Here is a 12,120-nt window from a genome sequence, read left to right on the forward strand (position 1 = left end):
AATGATAGATTCTAGTGACTTCCTAGAGACAAATTTAAAATATAAATATTATTAATAATATGAGGTTATTTATCAATCCTAGAACTTTCCCATTTGTTTTCCTAGTCACCTATGCATTCAGAAAGCTTGTAATTTATCAGAACCTATTTTTAAAGATATGTTAATTTTAATTAAACCTAAAATGTTGTATTAGTTTAAACTTTAGAAATGTTAACTTCCTAAAACAGACTTAATACAAAGTAGGACAAAAGAATTATAGTGGTTTAAAGAATAAGAAAATTCAAGAGACTTTACTATTCCAAATAATTCTTATAGCTGAGGTAACAAGAAGAAACTAGTATGACTAAAAGCTTGAATTATAAATAAGAATGCTACCAAAATGTGAAACCATATACTCTACTTAAATGGTTCTACAATCTTGTTAGTGCAGATAACCCTTCCAACAATGCAGTTTAAACTTCTGAACAGAATTGTTACATTGGCAATGTCTTCTCCATATATTTCTCCCTTTTCAACCTCATTTCCTTTATTATATAGGTCAGGTTGGATTTCTTTTAATCACATGCAAAGTCGTTTTCTCATTTTTATTCTTTCAGCTTAGTATTAGTTTTGATCTTTAATCAAACAAGTTGGTGGTCTGGCTGATTCAGGGAAGATTTCTACATCAATAAATCACTGTGCATTAAAATCAAATTAATTAATGATAATTTAATTATCTTAATATTTAATTATTTAAAATAATTAACAATGCTTCCTTTTCAGTGCTTGTCATGCCAGTGCTTTCTGATTATTTTCTTGAAAGTATCAGTGATGTTTGAGTCTTCTGTGTAGTGTACAAGTCTTTGGGGCTCTTGAACTGTGTTTTCCAACATATAATCTTCATCCTCCTTTCCTATTTCTCCATATGCATTGAAGTCACTGAGTATTATTTGTGTTGATTTAATTTGAACGTTATTACCAAGTGCTTGAAAAATTGCTCTACCTCTTCATCCTCCACATTCTCCTCATTCCCCTTTGTTAGCTCACCATCCCGGTTGTGCTCCCTAACTGTGAATGTTGACCAAGATTTTGTTGTGGGCCATCTTCTTTTTTGCCTTTCTGCTTTCTCTCTTACGAACCTCATCAGCTCCTGTGAGTTTAACTATTCGGTCTATAGATGACTTCCCTCTCTCTATACCTAGCCACATTGTCTCCTTGGAGGTGACTTTCAGTCCCACATCATTACTTGCCTATTGGGGACATTTCAGTCTTGAAATCTTGGAGACATCTTAAAGTCTAAAACGGAATTCATTATCTTTTTCTCTAAACCTTTCCCTCTTCCCTATTTCCCTATTTCTGACAAGGGAGCCATTTTCTTACAATGTCTTAGATCTATAATCTTGATGTTATCCTGAATTCTTCTCTGTTCCACACATAACAGTCCATGGCCAAATCTTGCCTTTTTTGCCTTCATGGCATCTCTTACATCCAACTCCTTCTCTCCTTTCACACAGACAAAGCCTCAGGTTTCTATCACCTCTTGACTAGGTTATCAAATTTGGACTTCTTGCCTGAAGTTTCTCTCTACCATTCAATCTTCCACACTGCTGCCAAAGTTATTTTTGATTAACACAGATCTGACCAAAGAACTTCCCTTCTGAATCCGCTTAAGCAACTTCCTATAACCCTATGGAATACATAAATAAATAAATGAATGAGTGAATGAATGAATGAATGAATGAATAAATAGATAGATAGATAAATAGATAAATAAATGAATGAATAAATAAATGAATAAATAAATAAATGAGTGAATAAGTGAATAAATAAGTAAATAAATAAGTAAATAAATAAATAAGTGAATAAATAAATAAACAAACAAACAAATAAATAAATAAACAAATAAATACAAACTCCTTTGTTTAGCCTTTAAAGACCCACACAACCTAAGTCCAACTTATCTTTACCTCATTGGAAGTTACACCCTTCCCACACTCTGTGATTTAATTAAACTAACTCCCCCCCCCATTCTTTTTGCATTCTACTCTTGTCTCCAGGCTCTACCTTTGTACCCACTCACCCCCCTTGTCTAGGGGGTTTTCTCTCTTTACTTCAAATCTAGCCTCAGAAACTTCCTAGTTTGTGACCTGGGCAAGTCACTTACTCCAATTGCCTTGCCCTTTCCAGTATGCCTTGGAACCAATAACTTATTATTGATTTAAAGAGAGAAAGTAAGGGGTTTTTGTTGTTGGGGTTTTTTTTTTTTAAGAAGATAAGATATGAAGTAACTTTTAGACCCAAACCAAAGACATTAACCTTTTACTCAATAACAAAAAAAGGCAAAATGGCAAGGATCTTTTCATGCTTCTTTTTAAACTTCAGTTTTTACAGAAAGATAACTATACAGCAGCTCCTATAAGATATGTATAAGCTGGAGATGGAGCAAAGAATACCTTAGAAACCAATTCATTCAGGATCAGTAGAAGGGAAAATCTTTGAGGGCTAGAACTATGTCTTTTATCTTTAAACTCCATTTTATAACACAGTGCCTTGTATATATATATTATAAATTTTTACCACAACTGTGACATAACTGATGTAGGGAACTCCCAATAAGAATTCACAATTAGCTCCTCTTGATTAACTTAAAGAATTAAAGCATTGGAGCACGCTCTCTCTCTCTCTCTCTCTCTCTCTCTCTCTCTCTCTCTCTCTCTCTCTCTCTCTCTCTCTCTCTCTCTCTCTCTCTCTCTCTCTCTCTCTCTCTCTCTCTCTCCCTCTCCTCCTTCACTAGAATATAAGCTCCCTACAAAAAGAGATAGTTTTATTGCTTGTGCAAGAATTCCAGAGTCAGATTGGGACACTGGGAGGTTAGATGACTTCGTACAGATCATAATCAGTATTTGTCAGAGGCAAGACTTGAACCCAAGTATTCCTGACCCTAAGGCCAGTTCTGTACCCTCAATTCCATGTTGCCTCTAGACTTACAAATAGACATGAACCACTTAATAAATGGTTGTTGAAACTCAAAATTTTAAAAGACTAATGTTAAATTTTTACGTATAATTGAGGAAAATAAAATATTGAAAGATTAAAAATAAATGAACAAATAAATAGATGTTGAATTGAATCAATTAAGTTCCTCCGAGTCATTGAAAAATTGCCAAGGACCCAGTAGCTTTATTTTTAACACTTTTGGAATAATCAGAGTTCCTAAAAACTAAAAGAAAAGTAGATGAATTGAATGTTTTTCCCCAAATCTCTTTTTTTTTAAGTGGGAAGGAGAAAGATGACTTAGTTAAGAAATAATAAAGCAAAACTAGTGGCTAAATATCTACCAAGGAAATCATAGTAATCTCTTTGGAGATCAAAAAATTGAGGTATTGGGAAAATTTTGTGTTACCAAAAGAAAACCTAACATACTTTGTAAACATTTACAATGTCATAGAATAGCATAGAAAAGACAAAAAAAAAGTTTCCAAACCTCAAAGTGTTCAATAAATATGTACTGTTATGCTGGAGGAAAATAATTTCTAGCTAATGAGACCGAAAGTTTTTTGTGATCTTTTCCCTTCAATCTCACCAATATGTTGGAGTCCAAAAGCTTTGCCATCTGCCACTTATAATAACCTCTTTGAGTCATTTTCATAGACTGAAGAGGTTGCCTGCCTAAATTTAACTAGTTTACTAAATCACACGGAGCTAATTTCTCACCATTAAAAAAATAGATCTTTTAACCTATCACTGTTTATTCTTACCCATAGTGCAAGATCCAACCAGTCCCTGCTTTCTCCCCTCGTGAGACTGTTGTTAATAGCTCCTGTGTGTGATAGGAGCCTTCCATTAGGTCTCTTAACAAACTTGACATAGACACCAAAGCGAAACTTGGGCTTTCCATCTCTTATCTTTCACTCTTGCTCCATGGGAGTTCTGCCTTTTTCTGGTTACGTTTGGATGAAGCCTCTTGTGGATAGTTTGTCATTGATAACCTATGACTGCCTGTCTACACCCACCCTATCCTTCTATTACCCTTACTGTATAATTGTCATTTTTTATTTTTCTGAGACCGGAGTGTTCCACAACTCATACAACAAGCCATTCAACAGTACTTTAGATGGCTAGCCCTAATTTCCTTCCCCTTCCTGTTCTCCTCTCCTCCCTTCATCAAATATGTCCTAGAAACATAAATATTTTCTACAAGTAAGAAAGTAAGCATGTGGGTTGGTAGTCACGAATGCCCTGTTTTAATCTTTTTTATGGTAGTAGTAATACTAGCCAATATTCTCTTCCCAATTTATTTCATATACTTAAGAGTCTATCCTTTTTCCATCTCAAAATTCTGTCATTTCTAGCTTAGACTCCTCTATGTACACATGATCTTACATAATTGCTTTTCTGGGCTTTGTTTTGCTTCATATGCTTCAAGGGTCCGTTAGAATGCCACCTTCTGCATGGAGCCTTTTTTATTTCTACTTTCTATCATGAGAAATTCTGCACCCCCAAAAAAATAACTTTTATCTAATTTATATGTGTTTTGTATTCCTATATATGTTCTTATTATCCATATGTCCCCCTTGCCCAGATTATTTTATTTTTGTCTCTATATCCCCATCACTTCATATAGTGCCTGGCAGATGGTAAGTGTTTCCATCAATACAGAGCATCCCAGAAGTCTTAATGCAGCTTTAAGCCATTAAAACATAACCCTAAAACCACACTAATCCTTTTAGGACATCCTGAATTTATCTTTTGGTCAATTTGTTTTCTTTAGTCTATCTCCACCAACTCCCCCAGTTTAGAGAAATATTTTGAGACTGTAGTATTGCTTGACTGGCGTCTTTCTGTCAAGAATGAACTCTCTAGTACAAAGAGATGGGTTTTGGTTTCAGGGAAAAGTTTGAAGTAGTTGAAAGTGCTCTCATTTCCTAATCGAACTCAAACCCTCTCTTCTTAATTCTGAGCCAAATTCATTGTCCAGTTAAAGCGTCTGCCAGGGAGAAGTAAATCTACACATCTACACATCCACGTGCGTGTTGGTTTCACCTTTGTAGAAGGTACCACCATCTTCCTTCTCCCCACCTTCCACAGTAACAGGAAAGGTAGAAGGGGGGGGGGGGGCAGATATTAAGTTCAGTTTTGGACACGTTGAGTTCAAGATTACGAAAATGTGCAAAAGGACTGGATCAGTAGATCTGAGAATCATTGGCATAGAAATGCTTGAATTCATGGGAGCTGATGAAATTATTTTGTGAAATAGTATAGAAAGAGAAAAGACTAAGGCAAGGACATTCCTCTATAAGAGATGATACAAAGAAAAAAATTAACATGTGTAAGTTCATTTATAAGCATTCAGTGAGAGAATCCATCGTAATCTCTTGTAATCAGTTCAACATTTATGCACAACCATAATATGTAATCTTTAAGTGGTGCTGAAATTACCTTCATTTCCACTAGCAGAATTTTAATTTGATTCTGTTTCCTTCCATTAGAAATCACCTTGCTTCCAGATTGTCTCTGTGAAAGAATGTTAACATAAAAATAGAAATTGTTTCCATCTCTTTCGTTATCCTGCACCAAATTGACCATACCCCTTCTCATCATAAAGAAGTCTTTTTGTTTGTTTTGTTTTGTTTGTTCAGAAGGGCTCAAAAGAAAGGATTGTGCTATGAGTTCATTAATAGAAATGTGACCCAAAAAGTCTTAGTATGAATTTATGAATTTCTTATGTTCCCTAAATCTGAAGATTGCCAGTGTGAATAGAGAGAGAGAATAAAGGAAGGAGTGAGTTTAGGGGGAAACCAAGAATTAATGGAATCGAATTAGTAGTTCACATTATCTTAGTTCTAGTGACTTCCTTGGGGCAACTAGGTGGTAAATAGCCTAGCACTGGGACTGGAGTCAGAAAGCCCTGAGTTCAAATCCAGCCTTAGGCACTTACTAGCTTGTGACCCTTTGCAGGTCACTTAACCCTATTTGCCTCTGTTTCCTCATTGGTTATCTGAAAATGAACTGGAGGAGGAAATGACAAACTATTCCAAGATCTTTTTCAAGAAAACCTGAAATAGTAGAAATAATTAATGCCATTTTTTTAGATCATAATGCAATAAAAATTGTAATTAACAAGGGTCCATGGAAAGGCAAATTTTAAATTAATTGGAAACTAATCTAATTCTTCAAAACTGGTGGGTCAAAGAAGAAATCATAGAAACAATTTCAGAGTTCATTAAAGAGAATGACAATGAGGAGACATTAAAAAAACCTCAAATAGTGTCATGAAGAATCAGACACAACTGAAATGACTGAACAACAAAATTGACTTCCTTTGATGGATTGAAGAAGAACTCAGCTAGAAAATGTCATCTGACCTGAAATAGAAAAAAGAAAGAACCATTTCTATCTTTATTTTATTTTTTTAAACCCTTACCTTCCATCTTGGAATTAATACTGTGTATTGGTTCTAAGGCAGAAGAATGGTAAGGGCTAGGCAATGGGGGTTAAGTGACTGGCCCAGGGTCACACAGCTGGGAAGTGTATGCCGCCAGATTTGAACCTAGGACTTCCCATCTCTAGGCCTGGCTCTCCATCCACTGAGCTACCCAGCTGCCCCCTATCTTTATTTTTTTCAAAATTCTATCTTAGGATCAATGTTGAGTATTGGTTCCAGAGCAGAAGAGCAGTAAGGGCTAGGCAATAAGAGTTAAGTGACTTTCCCAGGGTCACAAAGCTAGAAAGTATCTGAGGCCAGATTTGAAACCAAGACCTCCTGTCTCTGGATCTGGTTATCAATCCACTGAACCACTTAGTTGCCCCCAGGACCTATCTTTTTTATCACCATTTAAAATAAAAGTCAACCTCAAGTAAACATATAAGGATGAAAGTCAATTTCCCTTTTTTTTCAATCATCAGAATTCTTCCCCTTCATGTCCCCACCTCCTCCCCCCCAAAAATCATACTCAAAAATCTAGAATTTATCATGCTTAGACTCTTGAGGATTCCTATCACCTAAGACCAAACTGTTGGATTTCTAGGTACTAACAGTCATTGGGTTTAGGTCACACATTTGCTCTGTTGTCAAATGTTTGTTGGTACTTATATAGTAACTTCAGTGTTGTGTGGGTGTGTGTTCCTTAGAATTTAGATGTGATATGTGCAGGGTTGTGGTGGGGTTTTTTGTTTGTTTTAAGCTTTAGCCCTTTATCTGATGTGTGAGCTTCCACAGACGTAGGAGTATATTTTCTGTATCAGCACCGTGTAATCTTGCCTTTGGTTCTTTTCATACGTAGATTCTTCAGAAACCAACACCAGACTTAAAGCATCAGTTGGCTGCGTTCTCCAAGCGAGTGGCGGGTGCTGTGACGGAGCTTATCCAGGCTGCAGAAGCCATGAAAGGTGCGTTTGGTGCTCTCTCCTTATCCTGCCCCAGACGGACAACACTCCTCCCCCTCATGAAGAGGCCGTGTTTGTTTTTTGTTTTGTTTTGGTCATTTGCTGGGTTGTAGAAATTAAATTGTAGTCATTAGAAAAGGTCTTCTCCCCTCTCTCTGTACTGCATCGATCTTTTGTAAAGAAGAGCCACTTTAAAACTCCTTTCCCTGATCCCGTCATTATTTGATATATATTTTTGTCCAGAGACTAGCAATAAGGGGAGGCAATGGACCTGTGATTTCATTGGTGTAGAGAACTGCCAGGTGTGAGGAAATGTCTTCTACTATTACAGGATGGCCACTTCTCTGCAATTTGTAAATCCTAGAGAGTTGCCTAGAGAGAGGGAGGATGGAAAGAAGCATTTGTTAAGCATCTGTTATGTGCCAGGCACTGTGTTAAGTTTCACAATTTTTATCTCATTGGAGCTCCCAACAACCTAAAAGGTAGATGCTCCTCTTCCCATTTATCCCCACTTTACAACGGAGGCAAGCAGAGGTTAAATGACTTGCCCAGAGTCTCATTGCTAGAAAGATTCTAAGGCCAAATTCAAATTCTGGTCTTCTTGACACCTGGGCTTCATAGCCAGTATGTGTCAAAGGCATGACTAAAATCCAAATTTTCCTGACTCCAAAACTAGCTTTGCATCCACTATGCCATACTACCCTCAAAGCCCAGAATTACAGAAAGCATGGTAGGCCATTTAATCTATTCTGAGTGCTGCTTTCCTAGCAAGCTTCTCTGCAGTCCTGTATCTGCTATAGATCAGTGTTTCATCCCATGTGTCATTTAGGAAGATGGCAGCAAAGAATTCTTTGGACTTGTCCTCCATACTGCCTTCATTTCTTTTTTTTTTTTAATTTTTTGAAAATTTTATTTAATTAATGGATTTAGAACATTTTTCCATGGTTACAAGACTCATGTTCTTTCCCTCCCCTCCCCCACCCCCTTCCCATATCTGACACGTAATTCCACTGGGTTTACATGTGTCTTGGATCAAGACCTTTTTCCATATTATTAATATTTGCACTGGGGTGATCGTTTAGAGTCTACATCCCCAGTCATATCCCCATCAACCCATGTGATCAAGCAGTTGTTTTTCTTCTGTATTTCTGCTCCCACAGTTCTTCCTCTGAATGTGGATAATATTCTTTCTCATATGTCCCTCTGAATAGTTCAGGATCACTGCATTGCCACTAATGGAGAAGTCCATTACCTTCGATTGTACCACAGTGTATCAGCCTCTCTTGGTTCTCTCACTCTGCATCACTTTCTGGAGGCTGTTCCAGTCTCCATGGAATTCCTCCACTTTATTATTCCTTTTAGCACAATAGTATTCCATCACCAATATATACCACAATTTGTTCATCCATTCCCCAACTGAAGGGCATCCCCTCATTTTCCAATTTTTGGCCACCACAAAGAACGCAGCTATGAATATTCTTGTACGTGTCTTTTTCCTTATTATCTCTTTGGGGTACAAACCCAGCCATACTGCCATCATTTCAAGCCAATTTCATTCCAGTGTTAAGGTATCTAGCATATGTAAGGATGTTGGACTTTCTAAAATTTTTGACTCAAGGCAGTATTAGGATTCCACAAAGAGACAGTCTTGGTTTGTGTGAGCTTGATTGCCAAAGTTCTAACTAATGACAACTCCTGAAAAAGTTACACGAGTGATATCAAAAGGAAAGATTTACACAAGATGTCCTCAAAATTAAGTGCTCTCTCTTTCTTTGAAATAAGTCTTTGAGATGAGAAGGAACTAAATCCAATTCCAGGAAACCATTAGAGTTCTATCACATTGCATCCATAGTTCAAGAGCCCTGACTACTGAGAATAATAATGTTTTAAACTCATTTTCAGGTACAGAGTGGGTAGATCCAGAAGACCCAACAGTCATTGCTGAAACTGAATTGCTGGGAGCTGCAGCATCCATTGAGGCTGCAGCTAAGAAGTTAGAGCAGCTGAAGCCAAGAGCTAAACCAAAAGTGAGTGTCTGTCACTGTACTCTTGTGATGTCAACAGGATGACTGTGTGATTCCAGAAATGGGGAGGTGGGAGAAGAATAGGAATGGGATGAGGATCTAGCTTGTTCACTTCCACATTGTCAGGACTGTGAATCTGTTAATAACCTTTTCATAGTATGGAATTCCTACTCTCATACATAGAAATATTTATAAAATGCTTTCCTGGGAAGCACCTATTAATAAATGAAGCTACCATCTTTATGTTGAATTCCTTAATTTTTGTGAGACTTTCCCTGAAGGAAAGAACCCTGAAAAGTCATATATCTTTATATATGCTACATACCTCAATACTGGTGTGAAATTGGCCTGAAATGATGGCAATATGGTTGATAAGTCCAAGGAATTTTTTACTGCCATCTTCCTAAACCTAGAACCTTGACAACAAATCTATAGGAGGAGACTAAGCAATGTTGAATCTATCCTTTAAGATTAATCCAAAGAACCCTTGTCCAAAATGAAGCATTCATAAATGTCTTCTTCCACAAATAGACTAGAGTTTGATGTTTTTCCTATTTCTGTTTTTTGCTTTTTTAATAGATATTGGAATTTAAGGTCATGTGTGTCTGGTTGTGAGAGAGATGGGAAGAGGAGAGAGAAAGGAGATAGAAAATCTCTTTCACAAAGTAAACTACTTTTTTTCAAAAAGGATTATAGATAGAAAGAAGATCTAAAGTTGAAAAACTATATACAAATTTAAGCTTAGAGTTTACAACAAGTAAACTGGCTTCACATTCCATCATTGAGTAATCATCACTACCCCCTACCCACCATGGACAAGTCCAATAAAAAATATATTAACTGGTTAAGATGTTCCTCCATGTTCCCTGTTAGAGCCCTCACTTCTTTGACTGTGAGTCCTCTAACAAATAAGTAGTACCTTCCCACAGAAAGGTTGGTAGTCTTAAGAGAAGGCTCTCCATTCTGTGTATAGTCTCTCCACCCTTTTATGAAAGGTATAAATACAAAATATTTTACTACATCTGATTCCTCAAAAAAAAGGTTACTGACCATTGTATATCAACATTTATCATGGTTTAATGAGTTTATTAAAATTGGGGATATATTCCAGAGCTATTAGGTTCCTTACAGTTCTCTTCTAAAAACAAATATCTTCCTGTCCTAGGGAAAACCTTCAAAGAAAATAATAATAATAATAATAAACCTTATTAAGATGACTTGATAGTTTAAGATTTTAGGTTCTTCATTTTATCATGAAATCATGAGATTGTGAGATGTCTGGGGAAAGTTATAATTTTTCTTTCAAACCAAAACACAAAAGTGTATAAGAAATAAATATTTTCTTTTTCTATTTTCTGGATTTTTGAAAATAATCAGTTTCTTCTTAAGTCAAAGGTGAGCCTTAAACTGTGGAAACAGCTGTCAAATTAGAATTTGGGGTAAATGATCCTTAATTGTTCCCTCTCCCCACCTCATTTTTTTCTATATCCATCTCACAAGAGCACCTGACTAATAACTCTTTGAAAAGATCAATGCTAACATCTAAACCACTTCAATGGAAACTTTGAATCTTTGGGGGAAGAAACCTGGTTTTATATTAACATTTCAATGTAATAACATTCTAAAACTCTGTTCTTTCTGCTTTTTTTTTCCTTTTGAAGAATTATTCTAAGTTCTTTTCTGGTTCTGAATTTCAGTTTCTCTCCCTCTAATTGATATTCACCTAATATGTCATTTGACTCGATTTAGGGAGGATGAGACTCATGGATTTGAGTACCAGGGCATTTCAGACTATTATGAGCTCCCTATCATGGCAGTGAGAACAGAGTTCTAGCAAATTGGAATTCATCTTGACTGGGATGAGAATCTCCACACAGCAGGCCAGATAATTGCACACAATAGTACCAGGCCACCAGGAAAGTTTCTAAAGGCTGTGGCCTCTGCCTGCTCTATCCTCTATAGAAAATTGCCACAAGGCCCTAGTCTCAGGGAAAATGCCTGTTTGGACTTAGAAGCAATCCAGTTGACAAATAAGTGACTGGAAGAAACGGCAAACTAATGTGGATACAGACACAATTATATTCTACTGCTCCGTTCATATGTTCAGATGTATTTTTTGTTTTTGTTGTCTTTAGTAGCAACAGGGGACCAAAGGCTGTAGTTTGTAATAGTCATCATGACTTAGATTCATTTTAGAAATAAAAGAAACATTTTAGAAGATTCGAGTTATTAAAGAATCAACTTCCTGCCTACTTGATTCTTTAAAGTATGTTACTTCTCCGGTCTCCTGGGAAATTCCCATTTAACCTATAAGGGAGCCCAAGTGATCATTGGTTAGCAGATTTAGTGCCTTTGGGTACTACATTTAAAAAGCTTCTTGAGATTGTAGTTCAGGCCTCTAATCCTTATTTTCTTTAAAGATGTTGCTATAGATGTCACATTTAATGTAATAATTTCAATACCAAAGCAACAAAATCATTAAACTAAAATGAAAGTCATCATTTAAGTGGTTGATGTGAGTCTTTACATTTATGTTACTTATTTGAGGTCAGGTCTCCCCTTAAGAGGTGTATATTGTTACTCAGGGCTAGTGATCCAAAGCCAGTCTCTCTTCTCCCAATAGATGGTGGGAAACTCTTGATTCAGAGCCTTTCACACGTCTCATGTTATCTGCCTAATCATTCTGGGAAAACTACTTACCCAAACCATAATATTCTAATCTGTCTTAGAG

At 36.4% G+C, this 12,120-nt stretch overlaps 1 protein-coding gene across 15 annotated transcripts in view; it reads left to right on the top strand.

Annotated features, from left to right (window-relative positions):
* TLN2 (talin 2) overlaps window positions 1-12,120 on the top strand; it is a 596,702-nt gene that overhangs the window by 556,858 nt on the left and 27,724 nt on the right. For all 15 annotated transcript variants that reach the window (XM_056808077.1, XM_056808019.1, XM_056808054.1 and 12 more), the window contains 2 exons: window positions 7,263-7,368; window positions 9,268-9,392. In XM_056808077.1, coding sequence (XP_056664055.1) covers window positions 7,263-7,368; window positions 9,268-9,392 — 231 coding nt within the window. The remainder of the gene's footprint in view (window positions 1-7,262; window positions 7,369-9,267; window positions 9,393-12,120) is intronic.

The sequence above is a fragment of the Monodelphis domestica genome, chromosome 1 (genome assembly GCF_027887165.1).
Source record: "Monodelphis domestica isolate mMonDom1 chromosome 1, mMonDom1.pri, whole genome shotgun sequence".
NCBI lineage: Eukaryota > Metazoa > Chordata > Mammalia > Didelphimorphia > Didelphidae > Monodelphis > Monodelphis domestica.